Genomic DNA, 26,337 nt, shown 5'->3' with positions numbered 1-26,337 from the left:
ACTGAAGCTCTCCAGATTTATCTCTCAGTGGCAGCCAGAGTTTGCAAGTGCCAAATGTGTTAGCACTTCTCAGCACAGTGATGACGTTTGGGCTGGGAAGTGATGCTAATATACATGAAGCACGTCAGTGTTGCTGACTTTCTGAGTCTGTAGACAGGATGCCTGCTACACACACCTTACCATCACCTCTGGACACCTACATCAACAGTGGCAGGGGTATTTTGGTTTCTTGCAGTCTTAAGAAAGTCTCTCACCAACCTTTACCTCTCCTCCTTCTCAACAAAACCATGGATAAATCCTTAATTTGTTTTCAGTGTCACTGGGGTACTCATAATGTAGCTCATACTGAAACAGTGAGTTGAAAGAACACTGCTTGCTTATATTATTCAAAGACATTGTACATAATGTAATTTATTTCATGTTTTCTATATTTGATAACAAAGAATTATTATTTATCTCTTTGATTTGCCCAAGTTTTTCCCTCCTACAAAATTTTAAGTCACTTTTTTTTTTTTTACCCTGGAGCATCAGAGATACACAAATGCACATTACATCAGTGTTTTTTAAGCAGTAAACAACAAATAGAAAAAGAAATAATTCTGACAGACTGGCATCCTGCCTGGCAGGTAGGGAAGCATACTGTCAAGTCATAAGATATCATGGCTGAGAAAGCAGCAAAAAAGAAACCAGAATTCCTATGGTTCTGACAAAATGATGGTAGAGCATTTGGTACCTAATAAATGATGTCAGGATACTTTCATAGCTTTCTTCTAACAGAATTGTTTTCTTTACTGGATCATCCTCTTCCACAGCTACACTGACCCTTTGAATTCTAGATTAAGTTTCTAACCCAGTGAGAAATTGAAAAGTCTTTTTAAGGTTTTGAAGGCTACAGAAGAACTTAAGCTGGCAGAGGGCACATAAACACACAGGTGCAGACTAGTGGAGCACATGGCTGTCAGCCAGAGTGAATGACATTGTACTGAACAAACTGAGATCACAGAATCACAGAATCACAGAATCGAAGGGGTTGGAAGGGACCTTGAAAGATCATCGGGTCCAACCCCACTGCCAAAGCAGGCTCCTTAGAGCAGGCTGCCCAGGTAGGCGTCCAGATGTGCCTTGAATATCTTCAGGGAGGGAGACTCCACAACCTCCCTAGGCAGCCTGTTCCAGTGCTCTGTCACCCTCACCATGAAGAAGTTCTTTCACATGCTGGTGCGGAACTTCTTGTGCTCTGTCTTATGGCCATTGCCCCTTGTCCTACCCCCACAAACAACTGAGAAGCGGTTGGCCAAATCCCTCTGTCTCCCACACCTCAGGTATTTATACACATTGATAAGATCCCCTCTCAGTCTTCTCTTCTCCAGGATGAACAGACCCAGGTCTCGCAGCCTTTCCTCATAGGGAAGATGCTCCAGGCCCCGTATCATCTTTGTGGCCCTCCGCTGGACTCTTTCCAGGAGTTCCCTGTCTTTTTTGTACTGGGGAGCCCAGAACTGGACACAGTACTCCAGGTGAGGCCTGACCAGGGCAGAGTAGAGGGGGAGGATCACCTCCCTTAACCTGCTGGCCCCGCTCCTTTTAATGCATGCCAGGATCCCATTGGCCCTCTTGGCCACGAGGGCATACTGCCGGCTCATGGTCAACCTGTCATCCACCAAGACCCCCAGGTCCTTCTTTCTTGATGGAGAGCCTTCCTGTATGTCTTAGTAATGATAAGCACAATTCATAGATCCGCACTGGTCAGCTGATATACTGGAGAAAGTAGCTGAGTTAATTTCGTACCATAGGATATTACTGTAATATCTTGTTTGAACTCTTGCTACTCAAAAAGTGCATCTGCATGTTTGTACATCATTTACACTGGCCAATGTTATTGCTCGGCCTTGTCTGTAATATGTCAGAGACCTAAGAGAAAAAAGGGAAATCTGCAAACGTTTTTCATTGTTTACTGGAAATTACATGGGTGGTCCCACAGTCTACAGAAGTCCTTGGGCAAGTAAAGAGAATGAATGCCTCATGATATGAGTGCATCTTGTCTCATTTGACTCTTCTTTTCTGGGGCAAAAAGCATGAGAACTGCTGGGAAAAAAAGAATACTAACAGGCTTGCTCTGTTTGCTAGAGAAGAAGGTTGTAGGAATCGGCTCATTTTCACTGAAAAATGTGTGCTAAATACATTTCTTGTCTGCAGGTTCAATTTGCCACTGAAAGCTTAATTAACGCTCCCCAGCAACAGGGAAACATTCAGATTCACAAAATACATTGGTCTTGGCTGAGGCTTCAAAGTGTTCTCTTTACAATATGCTCCATGGCTATTTTTAAACTCCTTGCAAAGTTCACAGCTGAGCTTTTGATTCAGAGTGAAATTCATCATCATCATCAACAACAAAAATGTCATCACAACAATGGCAGGAGCAACTTTTCCCCTTCTATCAGTCCAAGAAAAAGGGGATACTTGGAAACCAAAGAGATACTTCAAAGATTAATTAATAGACTCTAAAGAAAAGATGATAGCAAGAAATGAATAATTCATGAGTTTTTTTTGTTGTCAGCACCAAAGAAAACTGTACACAGCCTCAGGAGGGACTCAGAAGCCAAAGTGGAGGAACCATAATGTGCCAGCTGAAATTTCATATTGGTGGATAGATGCTGAGAGGAACAGCCACTACATACCCTACCATTGTCTTATCAACTGCAAGGACTCAGAGTAAAGCTACAAGAGTAACTGGGACAGGGTAATGCAACTCCTGTTCTGTAGCAGTTAGAAAGGACAAATGCTGAGTTGCAAAAGGAGAGGCAAGGCAGACTTCTCTAAACACCATCATGTCACCGAATGTACTTGGTTCTGTACTGGAATATTGCAGATTGCTGCCATTAACATCCAAAAAAAGAGGCCAAAAAGATAATGTTTGATTGTTACAGAGGAGAGCTAGGAGCTAGAAAGAATACAAAAGAAAAATGAAATACTTTAAGCTAATAAGCAAGTATCATCAAACAGCATCATCTGTGAGGTCCATTTCTTTGCAGTTTTGAGTGAACCTTTGTACTTCTGGGATATGATCATACACTAAACTGATTTTGAAAAGCAAAATTAAGTATCTGAGAGGAAAATGTAAAAATACCTTGAATCACTAATTTGATTCAATAGCATTGACCTAACATTGCTATATTATGGCATTAGGAAAATAAATATCCATACTTAATATTGATTAAAAATGTGTTTGCAGCAGAAAATAAATGTGAAGTTAGCAATACTGATTTCTCTAAGTCTCTGATATTAGAAAGCATTTATGAACAAGTTGAAGAATCCTTTCCGAACAGGGAAACTTTCGTGAACCAAGAACTAAGCAAGACTGTATTTATGCATACTACTGTGTACTGCAGTTGCTCACAGTTTTGAAGCAATGAAAGAAAAATCAAAAGAAAAAATAATAAAAAAGTAGTCGTATATTCAAAAACATCATTCCATCATATATTTGAAAATCATCATTCTGCCACCATCACTAATAATGTCTAAGTACACATATAAATCTGCCTACAGATCTTGTAATTTTTGCTTTGTAATAAAATAAGAATGATGCCTACATCTCTCTCTATATTCATTTATGGAAAAATCCTGCAGTAATATGTACTACGCATGAATATTTATCAGAGGAAAATAATGGTTGTACCCATATTTAATTTTTAATCTGATATCTTGGATATTATTAACTTTCCTGTCAGTATTAAGAGGAATAATTTCATAATTCAGTAGTGAAAAGAACTGCAAATGAACCATAAGTAAATAGAACTGAATTATCTTTTGCAAAGATCTGAGAAACAGAGACTAAGGGAATGCAAGTTGCATGAGATTACCTACAGAAAATCAGACACATTTAATGCATGGCAGACCACCATGCCTTGAGTTCTGCCTCCTGAGTTCCCACACTCCGGAGACAGATCTGTGGGCAGGCCCTGCCTCTATGCCTGCAGCCTGGAGACATGATTGCATTACAGTCTCAGAGGTTTTTTGCTTTGGTTTCATGTTGCTTGCCTTACTGAGAATAGTTTTAGCCTTAATGGTTGCAAGGAAAAAAAAATCTTGAAAACTGAGACCAAATGTAGCCTGTGGCAAGAGCGCTGGCCTCCATCTGCAGGGATGTGACAAGAGACAGGAATGCAGCAAAGACGACTGTGTGCAGTTCACCCCAGCTGTGTCAGCAAATTCCCTATGGCTCCCAGGAGAAGCACTGAGGGACATCCTGTGTGTGCATGTTGTGCTCTGGGTCCGAAGAGGACTGTTCCCTTGCAGTGGAGTTGCCACTCTCCCTGCCCATGGCACTCAGGTTTGCATCATGGAGCAGTATTGAGTGCATGAGCTGGATTCCTCTTGAATGAAACCAAGCCACAAGATGTTCTCCAGAGCAGCTGCACCTCAATTACTCTGGCTGCAAATGGGTGTTCAGATGGAAACTACTTTGAGCAGTCCAGTGGTGAGCATGAGTGGGTGTCACAGCAGCCTGGGAAGTTCCATACCCAAAAAGGACCTGCACTGCGCAGATGTAGGTGCCCCCTCATGGTCTGTTGGACCAGCCTAGAGTTGGGACAAACTAAACCACCCTTAAAATATGTATAGGGTGAAGGCCAGATCCTCAACACCAAGGGTTTTGCTCTACAGACTGTCTCCTCTTTGTCCACAGCATTTGTGTATTGGAACACAACCCCTGATGCCACCAGGAGCCCCAGCTGACAAGTGCCAACTTCTTCCCAGCTTTTCCCTGTCTGGGAAACAAGCAGAGGAGATATGGGAGACCCAGCTCTGCAGAAGATCAGAACAACACAGAAAGAGCCAAATCAAGTTTTAAGAAACGGGAAAAATCTTTCAAACAGATGATGCTACCATTACGACAGAGCAGGAAACAAACCATGAACTCACTCCATCAGGTCTTAATCTGCCTTGCCTGGATTTGGCATTTGAGAAAGATGTTCCTGCATGGTTATTATTCAGGTAAAGCTAGGCATAAACACTTTCCTAGCTCAAGCTGAAAGGCTTTTCATAGGCTGGCACTCCTAGAAATGGGCAAAAATTCCTGACAACTACATGGTCTCCTATCCACACCAGTCACAGACTTAGACCTCGTTAGTACATTCAAAGAATTTGACTGGCCTAGTTCTAAACGCTCACTAAATAAAGAAGTGTCGCAAAGCTGTCCTCAGGAGCTGGATACCCAGTTCCTTTAAAATTAATGGGAACTGAGCACTTGAAATTTGTCAGTGGTTTAAAATACTAAATGGAGCAATGAGCACAACTGGAAAACTACACGACAGATCATTAAATCTCCGTTTTACATACATATGCAACTTAAACCTCCCTGCTTTTCACTTGTTTCTATTCCCTCCAGCTCTATTTCTTGAATCAAAGAGTTTTCTCTCTTGCAGAGGAGCTTGGGGCCCCTCTGCATGACGATCACCTTGCTTGTCAAACACACATCTAGGTCTTTTTAATCTTCGTGAATCAATCTCCTCAGACACTTACTCACTTTGTCATCCTCCCCTGAACTATTTCCAGTATGTCAACAGCTTTCTGGGTTTGAAGCACCCAAATTAAACACTAGCTTTCTCACCACTGCCTAATTAGCAATTCACTGCCAATGTAAGAGTCTCTTTCTTTTGTTGATTCCTAATATTTTGTCTCACTTTATAAAAACATTAGTATTAGTAGCAATAGCCTCCCTCCATCTTCCCAACATATGCAGCTCTACAGAGCAGTGGTCTTCCAGGGGGCGTGCAAGACAATCCATTGGGGTATGGAAAGAAAATGTTTTTGTACTATTAATAAATAAAATAAATTTAAAATACTTTAAATATAGCATTTTGTTCATCTTTATCTCATCCTTTTTAATTTCTATTTTTGTGTAGTTTTTATAATGTACATATTATTACAGTAGTAAATGCGTATAATTTATAAATAAATAAAAATGCATATACTGGGGATGTGTGCTCAAAGTTTTTTTACAGGTAGGGGTGCTCAATCAAAACAGTTTGGAGAGCAGTGTTATAGAGCATGGAGGTACATCCAGGTAGTAAGATATATGCATTTCAAGTACTCAACAGTTTGTGTCAGAAACTCCACTGCATCACCACTGTGCCTGCTGCAGCCCATACTGTGTTGGCTCCTGAACTCACCTGGCACGGGGTCAGGCCTTGACGACTGACACCGAGACTGCCTACACAAGCTGCTGCCGTCATTCCCTAGGGTTAGTGGTCTAACCAGAGAAAAGTGAGGGTGGGTGGGAGAGTCTGGACTTTGGCACCAGGCACTCTGGTTAGGAAACAGGCGTGCAAAGGTCTTTTTTTCCCTGTAAAGAGAAATTCAATTAACTTTACTGTGTATATTTCACACATTTGTCACATGCAAATATGTGTACAGAATATAAAAAATTCATCCATATTGTATTTATTAATGCATGATTTATTGTATTGCATTATCATATTTATGATTGCATTTGACATAGATTTACTGTGTTTACTGCACATATACACTAAATTTATGCTATCTATTTAACAAACAGCACACATATTTAACACATTCTGCATTTAGTTGTAGGTGGAAGAACTGCAACTTCTATATTGTTTGACATATCACATTATAATTTACCATTTGCCATTGCTTATAATTCTGCCAGACTTGAACTCCTTGCACTGAATTTTTACATAATTTCTTCCTGCCTCTGAGTTAGTTTCTTTGGAGAGATTGAGCAAAAGTGATTTAGCCATTTTTAAGAACAAAGCTTGTAAAGAACAGCCAGTCCAATTGATGGTGAAAAATGTTCATCTTTCTGAACATCTCCAGCTAGAATCTAAAGAAATTTAGAGAAAAGCAATTACTTCAAACATGAGAAGAGGCACCCACTTTTTTTTTTTTTTTTTTGTGTGTGGAAATATAAATATATCCAGATTGGCTAATCCTTTATTTTTAAAATATAAAATTTTGCACATGCACATGCACTCCTTTGCACATGCTTTTCTGTTGTGAACCTGGCTCTAAAGTCCATGGAACAAACATTCTGGAGGGGACTTAGAAAAAAAAAATAAAATCCAAAACTGTGTTCCTTATTTAAAATAGTCAATGACTCTGCTCAGGAGTGCATGACTGGGACTCGGATGCTCAACCTAAATTGTTAAAAATTTAAGAAGAATTTTACTTGAATTTTACTTTTCACTTAGTCTTGACTGACAATGAATGCACTCCTATCAGGAATTTGGGGCTGGCTGGATACCTGTTTGAAGGGGTTAAGGTTAATTCTTATTTTCAAAATTCCAAACCTTCTAAAAATTGCTTACCAAGATGCTCACTTAAAAGCATCCACTTACAAAGCTAGTCTGGCACGATGCTGTAATTGCAAAGTACACTCAATGAATGTCAGATACCTTTTAATGAAGCTTTGTCCTTTTTTTCTTGTTTGTTCTGAGTCAGCCCTCTTCCACTCTTTATCAGTTACTGTAAATTCCTGTTTCTCTTCCCATTCTTCTTTTTGCTTTGCTGTTGAGAAAGTTGGTACAACAATGTTCTCAAAGTCTCCACTTTCCTCTTTCGTCAGCCATCCTTGCCTTCTGTTCCAGTAGAGAGGAGTGTACCAAGACACAGCCTGAAAAACACATATCACTGCTTATTTGTATTCTGCATTTTTTCATCAAGATAATTGTTTATTGTAGACAAAGCAGGAAGGGGTAGGCGCTCCAATGTATTTCTGAATCATATTTCATTTGGAAGATAAATAGTAATGGCAAGCACCAAATTCCAGATTTTTTTCTTTGGTTTTTGAAATCGATTTCCAGTCTTTAAATATACTTAGGGTAGAATCATCATGTAAGAGGCTTGAAATTCCACTGCTCCAATTAAGTGAACCAGACAAAGAAGAAGACAAAAGGGGACATGACAACTTGGCAAGTTTGTCAAAGGCTGCTAAGAAAGAAATAACAATCTCTTCTCCATGGCCACAGTGGATAAGACACTAAGGAATGGACTAAAAACGAGACCAAAGATGTTCAGTTTGGGCTCTAGGAAAGGTTTTCTAACCATATGGAGAGCAAGGCATTAAAGCAGATTGTTGGGGGACACAGTGGAGTATCTATTACTGAATGTCTTCCAGAATTACCTCAGAAAACCCCATCTAGGAACAATCCTGGCAGAGGTGATCACGTTTCCCTTTCACCCTCTGATTTCCTGGCTGCATGGACAATGTAATAGCAAGTATGGACAAACTGAGCTTAAAGAGAAGTAAATATGAAAATGTGATATCAGAAGTCAACATACACTTACTAGTTTGTAAGGTGTAAATTATGCTGCCTTGGGGAAGCTGTACAACTTACACTGCTTATGAAAATCACAGGTCTTTTCCTTCTGGTCGCCTCTTCAAGTTTGTATAGATAAAAATGACCAAAATCATAGTTGCCACTGGACAACTATCAGGTAAAAAATGGTCTTGGGCTCTTTCTCATTCCCAAGTAAACAGAAGTTTGGCTAAAAAAATTCATCCTAGTTGACATGCCAATGACATGGGCAGCCATTGGGTGAATAGCCCTTGGCACAGCTGGATCTTTCATGGCTGAAGTACAGTGGCAGAGGATAGGCTGGCAAATTGCATATTTGTAGCTTTGCCTTTAACTGTTGTGAGGATTTTAGCCCTTCATTCAACAAGTGTGTCATCAATCTACTGCTTTCTTCAGTCCTTCAGATCCTATTAATTGTCATCCATACTGCAGAGAAGTTAACAGAAATCACAGCTTTTCTATACTTGGATTGCTTGGACTTGGTTCTACCAGGAGTTAAACAAAATCACCCTAAACTTCTGAAGGAAGTCCAGCAAGAGAGCTTTCTGGGTATGGGAACACGGTGGCTTTGCTCAGGGCACTCACTTGACCATTGGGGTCACAGAGAATGGTAGCACAGTTGAGGCTTGTCCCAAATGTCTCCAGGCCCTTCCAAAGAAAATCTGAGGGAGGTCTGTGAAGCACTTTAGCATCTGCTGCCCAAACCTGCAAAGATCAAGCAGTCAGCACTTTAAAGTCAAAATGGCTCCTGGATATTTATATAATGCTGGGACTCAGTAAAAACATCAGGTTTTCCTTTTCCTTTTTGATTTCTGTAATGCTGGTCACCATTTGATCTGTGAAATCAAAGCTGAAAGAACTGTATTTCAAGACTTGCAGCTTAGTTATAGTGATTATTTCCAAGTACCTCTCCTGTGGATTAACAGAGATTAACAAAGGCACAGTTTTCAAGGTATGATAGTAAATCCAGGACTTTTTGGTCTGGCTTGCTGAGAGTAAGATTAAAAATAGGCAGTTTCTTTTATTTGCTAAATTACCAGGGGCATTTGAAGAGATCTGTGATATTAGCTTTAAAATTCCAGTCTCCGCTTGATTCTGGATTCCCTCTGTTCAGGGAGAAGCAGTCTCAGCTGGGGACTAGAAGTTTTTTGTACTTTTATCCTCATACAAAAGGTTTAACAATGCTGTGCTTTATAAATTGAACACAATTATCTGTGACCTTTATCACAAGCACGGCAGCAAAAGGACCTGTTACAAAAACACTTCTCTTACATAAGACAACCACAACATGCTTTTGCAAGTGTTATTCCTAAAGGATTTGGCATTTGCCATCTGTGAGAAAATGGCTCCAATCTCTTCCTGGGAGCCAAAACAATTCTTGTTCAATTTTAAAGGAAAAATATCTTGGGGAAAAAAAAAAAAAAAAGCTCTCTTCCAAAAGTGCTCATCATACGGCACTCTGCCAAAGTATATTTGTGGCTTTTTCAGACATACACCAGAAGACAGCAGTGACTGTGGCTCTTCTGAGCTCCTGCCAGCTTGCATTTCCAGCTTTCTTGTAGGAGAGCTCATGCAGGGCTGCCCTGAACTTGGTGATGAACGTGGACTTATTGTATTCTGTGAGGCCTCAATTTTCATGTCAAAAAAGAAAATAAGCACTGGTGGTAAAAGAGGCTTCAGGCTATACTCCAACATTCTACTCTGGCATCTAACTTGAACATTTTGCCTTGGTTCATCTGTTGCTCTCACAGAGAGCTGGGGCCTGGAAGTCCTGCATAGCTGGCTCTCTGACACAGATGCTATTGTAAATGAATTTTAGATGCAAGAGTTGGCAACTTGAATAGAACCCTTTGAAATTAATAAACCAGCAGAAAACTTCTGCTTCCATTTGCTGAAACAGCAGCTGTGGTGAACCTTCTACCTCAGGCAGTTGTCCACCCAAAAGCCATTTAGTGATAAAGGGAACATTAACCATGTAAATGACCTTAGTACTGATCACAGCATTTCAGAAAGGACCACTTCTTTTTTGATGGTTGGTGCTTCAGAACCAGTTAACTGAAATTTCTGGAGAGCTCTTCAAAGTGTCTTGCAGCCAGACAGGCAGCCAGTTCTGGAAAGGCTGTGTCTGCTCTGAGTGTGGGTACAGTACTTGGTATTTTCATCCCAGAGGTTACAGGAGGCTGGCTGCAGATACTGGCAGATACTCCTTAGCTACAGCTACAACTGAGTTTTGGTCATTTCCAAAACCAGCTTTGGTTTAATTCACGTCCGACCCTTTTTCATTACCATGGATCACAGAATTATAGAATTATAAAATCATCTGAATCTTTAACTGATTTTTTTTTTAACATATAGTTCTGGCTTGACATCAAAGGAAAGCACATCATTAGCTTCCTTTTAAAGACCATCTGGTTCCAACCCCCCTGCCATGGGCAGGGACACCTCCCAGCAGACCAGGTTGCCCAAAGCCCCATCCAGCCTGGCCTTGAACACCTCCAGGGATGGGGCATCCACAGCTTCTCTGGGCAGCCTGCTCCAGTGCCCCACCACCCTCACTGTGAAATACTTCTTCCTTGTATCTAATCTAAACCTACCCTCTTTTAGTTTAAAACCATTATCCCTACCACTAAAGACCCTAGTAAAAAGCCTCTCCCCATCTGTCTTACAAGCCCCCTTTAAGTATTGAAAGGCTGCAATAAAGTCTCAACGGAGCCTTCTCTTCTCCTGGTTGAACAACCCCAACCATTTGACTCTTGGCATTGTAGGTTCTACCTACCTCTCTATCTCTTATTCAAGTTGGCAAAAAGCTACATCTAACTCTCTGGAGGAGAATTCATTTTTGAAAAGCAGCAGCCCATGCGCTGAGTTTTTAACATATAGCTCTGGCATGACATCAAAGGAAAGCACATCATTTTATAGAGTGGGAAATTAAGGCAGAGTGTCATTATTTTGCCTAAAGTCACACAAGGCAAAGACAGGAACAATATCTCACTGCTGCTTTATGGCTTTCTCTGCTGGAAAACAGCTGTCCTCAGATGGTGGGCACAGACTAAAAAGTAATATCACTTTTTAAAAAATTCTCAGTTGAAATCCTACTACAGTAACATCTCAGAGTATGCACAAAACCATAGTAATGGCATATGGGATGCATGGCATCAATAGCAATGTGTAAGACTCATTTTCTTTCCAGTTCTATTAATTGTAGTTTTCCAATTCAACCCTTCGGTTCATCCTCTAAGTTAGCAAACACTGGTGCAACTGACAATAATGTGACAGTATGGGGAGATATATGGGAGTAATGGTTGGAAACAGGAACGTATCAAACAAGAACTTTTCAGGATAGCTTTCCATTGCTGGGCAATACAAAATGATGGATATGTCATGAAAACGCCAGGCTTGTATTGGTGGTGGACACTATTTGTTCCTTCTGAATTCATCATTATTTATGAGTGTTAGCCCTTCTGAAAATACAAATTTTGTATTTGATTGATTTGATTAAAAGTTTGATTCTGTACTGCTAGGCTAAGAGTGAACCCTAGTCTGCTAGGCAGAGACTGAAGAAAGACACTCAGGTTCCCCCCACTCACCATGACAGTGGAGTTGGCTGCCATCCTGGTCTCAGGGGGAAAGCAAAATTCAGCCACTGGCTGACCTTGGATATCCTGCTTCAAGACATAATTCCCAATGTTTTCCTCTTTTTCAGGGGCACAGTTCAGGATCTTTATAAAATGACCATCTGGATCAACTTCAGCAATTTTCACATTTCCCACAGCACTGAAAGAACAGAAATAGATTTGAAAGTGTAAAAGCATTGCTTAGTTGAAAAAATACGCATATTTCCAACAACTAGGCTAGATGTCAGTAATTAATGGTAAGTAAACATACCACAGGCAGAATACTTATAGTACTGCCATCTTATCTTTTATGCCATGCTTTTCAACTGATTAAAAAAAATGCACTGAAATTACTATATTCTATTTATCTTTCACTCTTAGGTAGCATCTGTTACCACCAGAAACTAAAAGATTCTTTGTGGGGCAAAAAAGTCATCAGTGTACCATTTTTTTTTTTTTTTTTTGCCTAAATCTATATAGACTACAAGCTCTAAGGCTGTCTTGTGTATTTAGCCTATTATGATTACTGGGAGTTGTGTAGCCGACTCCCTTTGTAAGTTTAGAAAATTCCTCCTGTTCATCAGTATACCTTTCTCCTCCTGCCTCTCATTGTTTTTACCTTCCTGGAGAAAGACAGACCTCCATTATTAACTCGTTATTGTAAACTCAGGGAGGCTCCGTGCTACAAGACTGAGATTCTGTCCACCTGTTGTTTCAGAATTGCAACAAAGCGGGGTCTGTTTTGCATCTGCAGTAAGACTGGGGACTTCTTGCATGAGCAGGGGAACACTCAATCTCCCTTAAGCACTGGAAAACATATTTATTACTTGACTGTTCCTTTTAGTAGTGCACATGTCAAGAAAGTGCATTTAAACACTCAGTCCCAGTCTGTAATACTCATCATAGGTCTCATTAGACAGGTTGTGAGCAAGTCTAAGAATCGTTCAGCTTTTCATGCAGCATCCACTGCAATTAATTTGATTACTTAGCATTGGTGCAGTGTCTTCTCTTTGTCTTTCATGTGTGTAATGCTTTTTTCCTTGCTGTATTTGTCTTCTTCCAGTAAGTTTAAGTCACAGATGTCTGTGTGTAGAGTAAAGGTTGACACAACACCCCAGACAGTTTATGTGCTTGCTTAACATAGCAAAATCCTCACTGACAGTGTGACAAATTCTGCCCACCCACCCCAAACAATTCAGCTGTGCACTGCAGCATTGAGTCACACTTGCTCATGACAGCCAGGCTGCCTCCAGGCTGCTGCTGGCATTGATAGATTTGAGAGTGGAGTCCGGTGGGGAGCTGCCCCCTCTATGGCTAGAGAGGACACACGTCATGAGCAAAACACTTCGCTGCCTCTTCTCTCCCTTCCTGCAAACTTTGGGAACTCCAGTGCGTCCCTCTTCCCGCTCAGTCCTGGACTATTAGTGCTTCATGTCAGCAAGGAGAGACTTGGAGACAGCTTCCCAGAGACACAGAGCCTCAGAGGGGTTTTGGCAGCAAAACCAGGCGGAAGAACCGCTCACATTCAGACCCCCCCACCCCCCTCCCCCTCACTTTTCTGGCTGCTTGTTTTCATCTGGCCACCAGTTTGGCACACTTCTCCTTTCTCCCTCCTCCTGGGACCACACTCTACGCTGGATCACTGAAATAACCCGGCGTAAAAGGTTTTGGGAGACAGTATTTTATTCGGAGACTTTTTGGCAGTCTCTGCAAGCCATCGTGTCAGTGCAACTGAAGGGATGGCCAGCTGTGCTCAAGAACATTGCTAACTGCTGGTGCAGAGACCGATCCTTCATGATCTGGTTGTAAGTCATCATTTACACATGCACAAAGCAGATGTAAAATGCTGTGACTTAAATCCACAGTCGATCTCTACATCATTATAGTCCTAGAACTCCAGCAGTGCCTCAGAACAATACCTATGATGGGCACAGGATAGGAAGGCAGCTTTGGAATTTTTTTCTCCAAACCCATTTCATTTTTGCACTCTCTCTGTGTGTACCTGTGGCTTTTAGTCCCATGCAAAAGCCCTATATGTAACAAGAAGGAGAGAGACAGTGGGGAAACTGAGATGTCAAGGACTTCTCTAAGGACTTGTACAGCCAGCTATTCCCTGAATGGCAACAGACTTTTGTTAGTTTTACTGAAGGAATAACAAGTCTAAGGAGATGTTCACTGAAGACTTTAAAGCTTTTTTTTAGCAAGCAAGTTTACCTTTCAAAATACTGGACCGACTCCTTGGGGACTGGAGCTAAAATGCTTAAGTGCATGGAGGAGAGGTCAGCGTGCATTGATGCTGTACTTACCTCTGCAGTGTGCTAATATGGTCTGCTGGAAAAGAATCCAAAATTTTCTATAATATACACAATGCTGCACACTGCAAAGGGGAGAAAAAAATGTCAGCGCTCTTGGTAGCACAGTGTGCATCAGCCATATACACCTGTGACCTGCCATTAGGATGCCAGTTGAACTGGTCCTCTCTTATGTGGTAGAGGTAGCAACAGGACATTTTAAGACCTGAAATATGCCAAGAATTAAAGTCTTTCTAAGTTCCTAAGTCTTCAAGAAAGTTACAGATTTATGCAATTAGTATGTTGGGAAAAGCTTATCTCCAGAAGTGCAAATCTGCTTGTTTGTATGCCAATAGATTTTATACTAGAAGGATATGACTGGAAAAGTCCTGGCAGAAGGCTCAGATCTTTCTTTGCTGAAGGCTGGGAAATGTTGCATACATACTAGCTGTAGGCCTGGAATGCCAGGGCTCAGCTGAGATCCAGAATGCTTTACAGGCCAGGGTGTTCACTGAGCTCATCCTCAGTACGTAGCACATTCACTTAGTGCAACATGTTGATCATTTTCAATATCCATGCACAAAATTTCAAGTATCAGCATCCACTTCTATTATTTTCTGCAAAATGGTCACCGCCGAAATACACTGGCTTTAACACTGCTCAGGTATGAAGGTCAGGGAGAGGTTAGGGCAATACTGAACAACATACTGTGGCTGTCTCCAAGCATCAGTGCCAAGACGTGTGAGAATACTGTCACTCTCCTTGCACACTACTGATAGCTGAAAATCCTGACGCAGCAAATCCTGATGCAGCTGAAAATCCTGGTTTCTCAGCAACCCTACATTTCTCAGTAAGATATTAGTTAACAATCTAATTAAACATACAATCTTCAAGGTGATTTCAGCATTTTCAAATAATCCGAAAAGCAAATAAATATAAATTAAACTTGAAGGTAAACAATAACACCAAAATATCCTTGTTGGCCCAAACCACAAATTTCTACTGAGTTTGTGTATGCTCATACTGTGGCTGCATTACAAATCAGATCTAGACATACTATTCATCAACTCTTTATAGACGTATTACTAAATTGTGTTCACACTGTGTTCATGCTAACACAAAAGATGTTGCATAATGTTGCATAAAGATGTTGCGATACCAAATTAAAAGACTGTGTATTGCATGCTACCATGTAATTGTATTTATTGAATATGTTTTGCAAGAAAAGGTATACTCTAAATACAAAGTGAGCAGAGTAAAAAAAGTGCTATTGTGCTGGCATGAAGGAATAATGAATCAAATGAGAATTAAAAGAATTGCTTAATTTGTGCATTTAACAAGTTTAACCACACACAAAGCAAACTGTCGTTGCTTTTTTATCTTAAACAATTAGCAGAGCTAATGACTTCTCTTGTTTTCTGTATGAGACAAGATGTGATTCAATCCCCACTGGAAAACAGTTCATGTAATACAAGGAAATGCATAAAGGGGAAGGCAATCTCTTTTATCTCTTAATATTTATTTGGAGTTATTCTCCCCAAGCACAGCCAAATAGTATAGTATAACTTGTTATTTGGAAACAGCTTTAGAGCTCTGATCACAACTGTGGCTTTTTTTCTGTCTTTCAAAGGTATCTTTTCATGGCTCTCCCTGTAATGTCTTAAGAGTTACACAGATCTCTTTATTGAAACATATGCGTGGAGCGGGTTTACAAAGACTAAGTCCATGAGAAAAATGAATACGAAGTCCACAGAATTTCAAAATGGGTGAGAGCAGGGAGAGCAGCAGGCATCAAAGAGCTGGGACTCAGGAAAGTGTTTGATAAAGTGTCTCTCAAATATTATCTCCCACTGGCTTAGATATAAATACTGTCACAGGAACCATCTGAAAGACTGTAAACAAGGAATAATAATAGACTAGCGGGTTGTGTCTCATATGTTCCCTATAGGGATGACAGGTAGTTCTCATTTCATGGAGCATCTCCACTTGTGATGTGGAAGGGGGAATAAAACAGCTGGTTAATAAAATATGTAGATAATAATAAGTTGAGAGTAGAGGGTAGGGGAACATAAATGAGGACAAGAGAAATAATACAAAGAGCCCTGGAGGGCTTAGAAATATGGTCAGGAAGTAAGTGAGATGCAGCTCTTGGAAAATGGTGAACTAATTCATCAGAGAGGAAATAACATTCACCAGGAGAGAGACGTATGGAGAGCAATAATGCTGAAAGAAAGCTAGGAGGAAGCCAATGATGCATTTGTAATCCGACAGAAGAAAAAAGGCTGTTACAATTTTATGGCACTGTCCATGCAGAGTAGGGAGCACAAAGTGGAAGATTCGTTTTGTGCAGCTGTGGAGAAGGCAAAGTAGAAATACTGGTTCTTATGTTCACATGCACCAGTGCAGCTTCATTGACTACAAGAAAATTCCTCCTAATTGCTCCTATCTTGTGTCGGGAGTAAATGCAGGTAGACAGAGTTCTCCCACTTCTAAGACAGGCAACACAGAGTTCATCCACCCCTCGTGTCTTGGCCTGAGGCACCACATATGCAAACTCACTGATGATGCTTTGGCTTGTTTTTGAGCATTACTGTGCTAGAAACTTTAGATTGAGGCTGGAATAAGACCAAAATAATATGCATTTGGTTCATTTTAGAACTTCTCATGACCAAAAAAATGCTGTTAATTAAGAAGGAATCATAGAACAGTATAATGGTGAGGAATACTGGGGGTAACTTTGGGAAAGAATAAAAGAGCTAAAATGCTTGTATTCAACAGATAATCATGGGGTCATGTGATAACAGAATGGGTATGGCATATGGGTGGAAAATAGCAAAAAGGCAAAGGTTTTATGTGGCTGAACTATCACCAATGAAATAACATTAGAAAAGGAGAAATGTATGTTGAGTATTGTGAAAGCAATCTTAGCAACAAGCAAGTGCAGGCCTATCCACTGAACAATGTGGCTGGAAACAGTCTGTAGGAGACAGTGTCTACATAGCAGTTAGCCTTAAAACTGGAGTTGTTAGTTGTTGCCACTTCTCTGAGGGAGACAGATCTAAGATAATTGAAACCAGCTGAGGATCTGTTTTGATAGGTCTTTCCCAACCCGTAGTATACGTGAAGCCAAGTTAAAGATGGCAAATGCCTTTTTGGGATCACTATCTTCTCCAGGAGACAATACTTTATTTTTTAGTGGGTTTTCTAGGTTGATGTAAACTACATACAGCCCAGTTCATTTCTCTGGCTGCCTGTCACTGCCTCATATAACTTCATGCAGGTGGGACCCTCCAAAAACCCCTGCAATATCGGTTCTACTCTTGGATTCAAAACTGGGTGGGATCAGTTGAAGACAAGGCCAAACCACCCATAAGATACAGTATTTCTGCTCCTTTTCTGGGCTGCATTCACAAGGTGTCTTTGCAGCCCTGGGCGGAATAAATTAGCAAACATTGAAAGGGATATAGTTAATGATGGGTGATTAATCCTTTTCTGAGGATTAAGTCCAATTTGAGGGCAGTTGTGCCTAAAGCAGTAAGTATGATCCTTACAATTCAAAGCCTCTGAGGTTCTCCAGTACCCTCCTGGATAATAACTCTTGTTAAAGGGTACTCAGCCTCTTGTCAAGGGTTTGCTGGAGTTTCACAGTCATTCTAAATGAGATACTGCACAAAACACCATCTCTTCCCTACAAAAATGAACCAAAGGAAAGGCCTCAACTGTGCCTGTACCTGGATGCAAAGTTCTGGTAGTAGTCCTCATAAGCAGAACAGGTCCTTCCATGATTCTTTATGCATCTGAGGCTCTGGGCAATCTTCCCTGAGTCAATAAGCAAAGGGCTGAAATAATCCTGGCGCTCTCGTGACACTGTCAATAGAAGGCTAAGGTTTCTTGGTGGAGTAGGCTCCCAGTCTGGTATTTCAGTACCATCTCTGAGCTGAGCTGATGAGCAAGCAAAAGACAAAGACACTGTGTTGTGCAATATTAACAAAAAAAAAAAAAAAAATTATGAGACTGAATTCTTCTCTTTTTTTGGTAACAAATATGGAACATTTTATTTCCCCTTTGCCTCTAATTGCAAAGTGGTGCTTAGCAAACACTCCTTTCAAATCCTTAAACCTATGGCTATAAAGTAGAGCACAGCTGGTAAGCTGAATATTTTGTTACTGACATGTAGATTTATTACCTCATTGGAATTACCTTGAGTAACAAAAAAACAATAAATTTTGCCATCAGTGATACAATTGTCATCCTTCAATTTCAGTGCTGCAGGATGGCAAAGCATCAGCTGTGAGTGGATAATGAATATATAGAGGCTCCCTTCCAATTACAAAATGAAAGTGGTAACATCCCTTAATCCCCTTTATGTTCCTCTTTTCAAATACAAGTGTCCAAGAGGGACTATGAGGGACTCCCCACCCTGGCAAAGGTAGGGAGAACCAGAGAGGGAGCATGCACAACAAACCTTTACCAAGAGAACTCCTCTCACATCCCACACCAGTGTCTCCGCAACAAACTAAATGCTTTTCAGTGCCTGTTTCTCTGACTGTGCATTTGAGATTTCCTTCAAGGTTTTATCTTACTATATCGGACTCACTCCAGCAGGCAACCTAGCTAACAAAATATGGTGGGGCAGTGATAGCATTGATTGTTGGGGGAAGAGCAGTCCCTGAGCTCATCTTAGCTCTGAAATGACTGGGGCACAAACCAAGTTTGCTTGGCCAAGTGTCTGGGTCAGACAGCATCCCTGCAATGCAGATCAGCTTCACCAGCTCGCTGCGAGTGTTGTCTCTAACTGCACAGACATCGTTACTTTTTTCCATATGAGTTTTTCTCTGTGTTACAAAAACCCAAGGTGTTTGAAATGCTGTAGTCCCTTCTCCCTCTGCATTTCACCATGGCATGGCAGTGGCACAGCATCAGACACTCTTCCAGTGCCATTTGTAATCCCTTCCTTTGGGACACCCAGGGGAGCACAGCTCCAGCCCTGGGACAGCGGTGCTGGTTCACCTATCTGTGGCAAATGAGCAGTTAGTGGCAGCCAAGCATAACAGCACTGGAGTAATAACGAGGTGAAATGCTACAGCATTAGCAGTCTAAAGGGAAAGCTACAGCTGGCATACAGTTTAACAGAGTGTGACTTTGGTTGAGGATGAACTGAACTAGGAAACATTAAAGTATGGCATTTGGGCATTTAGTGGCAGACAAATAGCACAAGGGGCAATGAGCTCTTGAAGCTGGGAACTAGAAATGTTGGGCTTTGATGCTTTGGGCTGGAGTCTTTGCTAAATCAAACATTCAGAGCGGTAGCTGAACTGGCAGCCACAAGGGGAGCAGACTGTGTTGAAGCTGCTTTTCACTGGTGTGTCAACAAGCCAGTCTGTTCCTGAGATCAGACTGACAGTTGCTTTTGCTGTTGCTAGGATGTGGCACCCTTAAAAGGGGACTTTTGGGGAGCTGGGGGCAGGGCTGACACCAATGAAATTCAGTGGGATCAAATGACTAAGTCGCTTATGCTCTTTTGGAAACTTCTGTCTAAACTGCGGTAGTGCTCCATAAACATTCAGCAGCGAAAAATGCTGTAGTGGAAGGCTCCAGGAGAGCCTCTCTTGGGCAAAGTCTGCTCTCCTGTGGCACCCTGAACTTCAGGAAACCCCAGCTCCATCAGTCTTCAAGCTGCCCTAAGCAGCTCACCCTGGGGCACCAGCTCTGTCCTGCGGACTAGTGAAGTCCTGACCTCTTCCTCCCCCCCATTTTTTTTTTTTTTTTTGTGCCATTGTGCTGTGTCATGCCTGCATTGCTGAGCAGGGGACATCCATGTCCCAGAATTTGCAATGGGGTGGTTAGAAAGCTCTCCTAAGAGAGAGGAGACACTGAATTCAAACACACTCTATCCAAATCAGGGTAAGGATTTTAATCCCGGTTTTCCACTGAGGGGGTTGAATTAACTTCCAGGCAATAGTGTGGAGGGAGAAGGAGTCTGTCAGCAAACCCCACTGCCTAACACGCATCACTGCTCACTGACACACAAGAATAGGAAGGAAGGATCTGAACCTGGTGGCTAGCTCATGCTGCAAAGGGAGGAACAACAGAAGCCACCACTTTCCATATACATACCTCGTATTGTCTGTATAAGAGCTTCAGCGAGAGGGACCGAGGGAACGCTAACACATAACATGCTCAAATTTGTTTGAAGTGGATCAGTAAGTTAAGATACAGCTGGGAGGACAGACAAACGCTCACACACATGCACACATGGATGGAGGTCACATTAGCCTCTATGCCCTAGAAGACCAGGCTAATAAAACATTTTCGCACCTTTCTTTTTTTTTTTTTTTTTTTTTTTTTCCCCCATACAGCTGCTTATGGCAGGAGACATACACTCCTTTCAGACAGCAGGCAGGACTCAAACTGGGATCTGTCACTGTATGTTAATATTTGGGGTGAAATCCATCATGATTCATCAATACTTTAGAGACAATCAGTATTGCACCTTTTGAAAAGGAATGCCACCTTCTCCCAACCACAGGACTGACAAGTGCAGCCAGAATGAGCTGCAGCTGCTCCCTCCCAAGCTCTTCATTACAGTGCTTCACCAAAGCTAAGTGTTTTGATTTGGTTCAATAGGCACGAATGAAACATTTCAACTGAAAAATGTCCAAGCATTTTGTTTAGGTCAAATGAAACATCTCGACCTTTCCGAACATGCTGTTCCCCGAGCAGCTGAATTAATGAAGCCTGGTTTCTAATGACTTTTTCTCTTCATTCCCCTTCCCCATCCCCCTGCCCTGGCATCATGTGGGTTCTCTGATGGCTAATAAATGGGAAGGAGAGGACATCTCAACCCTTTCTTCAGTCTCATGCCTGACTGTCAATTTTCAGAAAACCCATAAGACCTCATCCTTGAGGAGGATCCCCATGCCAACCTGGGAGGGAGAAATTGGTAGCATATATTCCAAAGTTATTAATGTTGTTAGAAAAATGTGTGCATACACACACACACCAGTAACCAGGTATCACAAAAATAAAAAAATCCTTTTGGTTTCCCTCAAAATGTTTGTTTCTATGTTTATCACTGAAACAAATGCCAAAATATCAGAATTGCCCACTGACTAGAAACGCTAGTCAAAACTGCGTTTCACGAGCTGTGTTACATCCCCCTTTTTGCAGGATGTTGACCAACTCCCCTACTACGACTGGCATCATTGTTCTGGTCTATGTCAAAGTAACTAGAGAGCATTTTAAAATCTCTGGGGATAAATATGCTCTCCTTCACCACAGACGTATGTAACAGAGGTTTGTCCCCCTTCTCTCATGAATGTCCCTTGCACAGAGCAGCACTCACACATATTCCCACCCAGCTGCACAGTTTCTTCTCTGACTTGCCATGACTTTCTTTGAAAGCCAAAAGAGTCTGCAGCCAGATGCAAAGCCAGGGCCTTTGCCCCATCAACAGCACCTTGCTGCAAGACAGCCTGTGTCACTTAGCTCCCCTCTGTCCCACACGGCAGTGCTGGGGGGAAAATGACATGGAGAGGGAGGCAGAGGGCACAGAACCTCTGCTGGCATCAGGGCTGCCCTCAGCCCCAGTTGTGATTTGGAAACAATCACAATCCCTGTAACAGGGAAGAGCTGGATGCTCACTGTTCAGTAGCTTATTCTGGGCCAATCACTGCTGCAAGAACATGTACACACATCTTTCCAAAAACCTCCTCTAAGCATCAACACACTACTTGGAGCACAGTTACAGTTTTTTCTGCAGAGGAAAGCTAAGTCTACTGCAATATAAGGTGAAAACATAAGGTTCTTTTTAAATGTGGGGTCCTTATTGTAGCCATAAACATTGTGAAACACAAGCTCAGATAAAACTGGAACACTTTCTACCGCCTGAGTGCCCACCTCCCACTTGCATATTTGGAGATATGATCAGTCCCAGCTAGAGGGTGGGATATGAAGTAGGATGTTGGCTGCTCTCTTCCATAAACTGAAGCATCATCGAAGCCTCCTCTCAAGCTAAAGGGTTATATTTTGATACTGTGTGCATATAATGGACTCTCTTCAACTGTACATGGCAGACAAACCTTAGGATGCTTACCTATGATTCTGCTTTGCAAAGTGTAGGCTAGGCCATAAGATTGTGCTGAACTGGATGACTCTGTGGTCCCTGTGACAGAGGCAGAATGAGACAAGTCCCCAAAGGACATGTCTGAAGAATACATTGACACATCTACTGTGGAGCATGGAGTGATTGAGCTTGCAACTGATACATCAGAAGACAGTTGGAAAGCTGTTGTCTCAGTTCTGTAAGAAAAAATCTTTAGTAATCTTTCAAGTATATATTGACTTCTTTGTCTGTTAAATAAATACATAAATGACAGCATTCTCTTATATGGGGACAAGTCATATAATTGCCAGAGTGATAACCTCCCAACCTATTCCTCATTTTAAATTAGATACAGTCCTGGCTGAGCAGTACTACATCACGATAGAGCCAACAAAGCTATCTTCAGCTCTGAGCAATAGGCTTATGCTGTCTAATGTGTTTGCATGTTGAGTTGTCTATTTGTCACATCCTGCCACCCGAGCAAATCCCTATCAGTGATGAGATCTTTACATACCTTTAGGCTAGCAAAACTGCCAGGCTGTGGCAGCTTTTGGCTGAAATCTATAACTCTGATTCTCTCCTGTATGTCACCATGGGCAGGAGCAGACAAGAGCTGAGCATGTAGTGCCTGCTCCTTGGGCCAGATGAACCTAAGCCAGTTCCCACCTGGAAGCCACCTTGCCAAGTCAGCACAGCAGCGTGTCCTAACCAATAAATTTACTTATCATAACCACAGCTCCGAAGGTTTTGGATCAAATTTGGCTTATGTCCATCCTGCTGGGAGCACAAACAGAAGGATTTGGATTTGTTTGCACTTTTTTTTTTTTTTTAATGTGCTGCCTGTGTGTGCTGTTCCTTTAGAAGGATGACCAGACTGGTTTCAGAGGCTCCTGATAAGTTGCCAGCACAGTTAGGCCACAGGGCCACACAGTTTGTAAACATCTTCCATCACAATATAACAGGAATTGCTGAGTTCCCCATATTAAGTCCTTCAGTTGAAATTCTTTGTGCTTCCCTTTAAGTTGAATAATTATGTGGCTCATTATGTAATTCAGAGGATATGGCAGAACTCCTTACTGTGGCACTGAGAGATGCTGCTGCAGTCAAGACAGTGAGAGCAGTTCAGAGAAGGGAGGAGTTGAAGTGTGGTGTTGTCCCTGATCTAGTCCAGGTTTGTGGGACAGGATGTGGGGACTTTTCCAAGAGCCTAAGAAGGGTGTGAACTGTATGTCTTGTGAGGACAGTATGCTACCCAAGCAAAAGTTACTCTTCTCTGAGGCCTAATTTCATATTTTCAATTGCATGCCTGTAAATGCAGAGGCAGCCTCTGCACACACAGCAACTGACACTCTCAGGGCTTCCCCAGAAGCTTCAACTATGAAACAGGATACCAGGAAAAACGTCACAGTTCGTATGACATTGACACATGTGGGACTTTTTTAATTAGAAAATTCAAAGCTTAGCAGCATCTGTTGTAAACTTCCCAGGAAAAAAAAGTGTGTGTGTATGCATCCCTGTAAATACTCCCCAAAACACTATTTTTGGTCATGGCAACACAGCTGAGGCTGACCATACACAAGCCGTCTTTCAGGCCACATTGGCAGCAAAAGGGTTTCCTTCCCAAGCATCTGGCTTTTATCTGGGCGGATATGCTTGGTCAGGCCGTTTATTTTATGAACTCCACCTGCATTTACGTACATATGCCTCTGTCTGTGAGGGCTGGTAGGGCAGAGAGTTTGCTGTACATTGAAGAATTTCAAAATGAACTTAACTACTTCCTTCTTCCATCTATGGTGGCACAAGTCTAGAGCAACTGCAATAATTTCAGTGAGATGACTCGTGGATTTACACAGGTGTGAGAGCACAGCTGCACACAGATCAAGGCTCTTGTAAGTGCCAGCTCATAGAAAACATGCACAGAGACTGGCAATCCCTGAGTCTAATAAACCTTCATTTTGCAATGGATGCTATCCACGAGCATTAGACATAAAAATATATCATAAAATCTAAAATACAGGTAAATTTGTTGTGCTCTTTGTCCTGGATAGAATAAGAGGATGATAAAATGTCCACCCCACCCTGCTGTTGCTTAGAGTACAAAGCTCAATGCCTGTACTCTGTGTTGTGATTAAACAGAGGAGTGGACTGCAGTCTCCCTGCATTAGAGGAGACAGCTAATGACAGCAGTTGTACTATGGATGACGCATCACAATCAAAACCACTTGAATTTGTTTTGCACGCAATACTCTGCAGTTACCAGTCAGAAAAACAGAGGATAAGCCTGTGTTGATTAAAATGTCAGGGGAGCTCTTAAGTTTATCTGCTAGTCAATGGTTCCAGCAGACATAAAAGAATAAGCTTTATATACTATATAAATTATATATTTATAATATGTTCTGTTTTATGTTATGTTATGCTATGTATTTTATGAAATTATCAGTGTGCATATACAGATACCTACATATATAATATGTTTGTGAAAAAGTGAGTTCTTAGCAAGATTCAGCAGGCCAGGCATTGCTGCCTGAAATCAGCAAGTTATGTCAGTGTAAAAAATGCCATTTGTGAGAGGGAGATCGAATCAGTGAAGCAAGCTTGATTTGAAAACTTGTTCCTTGCTCCTCTAGCCTTTCTAACCAAAAGAGTACAGACAGGATATGTTTACCAGTCTATGTGCAGTTCCTACATTTTCCTTCAAGTAATCTCTTCCTTTTGGCAATGACCAAAATATGACCTTTAATTTTGTGGAGTTTGGCACCACATTTGGTTAGCGAACCCCCTCCCCTCCACTCTAGTGTGCAGATCTCAAGCATGTGCAGTTTCAAACTACAGGGAGCAGCAAGAAGAGTGCCACACCAGTGAAACTCATGCCTGCTCCAGTTCTGCTACTGACTGTTAGCTGGAACTGGAGTGCAAACAGTTCTTGTTAAGTGGATACAGAAAGCAGAAAGCAAATTGGCATGGTAATTTCAGTGATTTCTCTCACCACTGCTTTTCCTCCACCTTTTCCAGGCACAGCCCTTCCAGCAGGTGCTTGTGGCCTGTCTTGCTTTGCTCTAATAAAAGGAAGCAGTTCTCTTTAACATTAAACATTCAGGGAACAAAATAAAGTGATGTGGACCAGGGTTAGGAGGCTGGGTATAAACTTCAGCAGTGCCAGCTGAAGGTTCCTGCTCTACAGAGTCTATTTGAGCCAGGAAAAGGTCAGAGATGGGATGAGCGTGCATTAGCAAGCCTATATAGGCCGCTTTGCCTTGGGTGAGTCTCTGTGCCTCCCAAACACAGGATTTCTGGTAATTCAGCATGCACAGGACCAGAAGCTGGCTTGGAAGAAAACAAAGAGGCTAAAAAGGGCTGGTTTGGGCCTTTTCTCAAAGCCTGAGAAAAATGAGGATCCACTGCAAGCTCTACCACGTAGGCTCATGGGTACTTCTGAAATAAGCATGGACAAAAGATTCAGCAGCATGTGAACACCAAGCTGTGCTCTGTGAGGTTAGATGGGGTAGTAACAACAGGTCTCTCCAGAAAGGGAGAACTGGTAGGAACTTGGGAGGCAAAAGTGTGTCTTCTGTGGCTTTTCAGTGGCTTTTTGACCAACGTGGCAATGCAATACTCCGTCATCTTCTTTAAAAAGAGCCTTTACAAACTTGATATTCTTTTTCCTGAGGTAGAGGACTAATTAGCTGTGAGGGGTGGTGGCGGAGACCTTTCTTTGCCTACTTTAAAGCTCAAAAAATCTGGGCCTGACATCTGCATATTCAAACAGTTTTAAAACAGATGTGCAGCAAATCAGGAAAAAAGGTAAAACAGCCACTGATTTTTTTCAGTTAGCTCTCTCACCTGTTTTCTCCTCCAGGCACATTTCTGGGTAACTCAATTTCACTTTCTAGGAAGGCATAATCCTCCTGAGCCTCCTTCTGTGCTTTCTTCTTGGCAAGAGGATCTCGTGCTTCCTAAGAAAGCAATCACAGGAAATCAGGGGGAGAAAGGATTTAAAGCTTGTGATTGTG

General features: G+C 41.7%; 1 protein-coding gene across 1 annotated transcript in view; it reads right to left on the bottom strand.

The window, feature by feature from the left end:
* Positions 1-2,921: 2,921 nt before the first annotated feature.
* The window catches only part of LMNTD1 (lamin tail domain containing 1), a 198,013-nt gene continuing 174,597 nt past the window's right edge, over positions 2,922-26,337 (bottom strand). The window contains exons 2-9 of the mRNA XM_035540612.2: positions 26,168-26,280; positions 22,319-22,524; positions 17,955-18,165; positions 11,906-12,092; positions 8,904-9,023; positions 7,416-7,633; positions 6,171-6,343; positions 2,922-2,941 (exon numbers count right to left, since the gene is read on the bottom strand). Of these exons, the coding sequence (XP_035396505.2) occupies positions 2,922-2,941; positions 6,171-6,343; positions 7,416-7,633; positions 8,904-9,023; positions 11,906-12,092; positions 17,955-18,165; positions 22,319-22,524; positions 26,168-26,280 (1,248 nt within the window). The remainder of the gene's footprint in view (positions 2,942-6,170; positions 6,344-7,415; positions 7,634-8,903; positions 9,024-11,905; positions 12,093-17,954; positions 18,166-22,318; positions 22,525-26,167; positions 26,281-26,337) is intronic.

Source organism: Cygnus atratus, chromosome 1 (assembly GCF_013377495.2).
Source record: "Cygnus atratus isolate AKBS03 ecotype Queensland, Australia chromosome 1, CAtr_DNAZoo_HiC_assembly, whole genome shotgun sequence".
Taxonomy (NCBI): Eukaryota; Metazoa; Chordata; class Aves; order Anseriformes; family Anatidae; genus Cygnus; species Cygnus atratus.
Note: the sequence above shows the minus strand (reverse complement) of the source record. Positions and strands in the feature narration are given on the sequence as shown.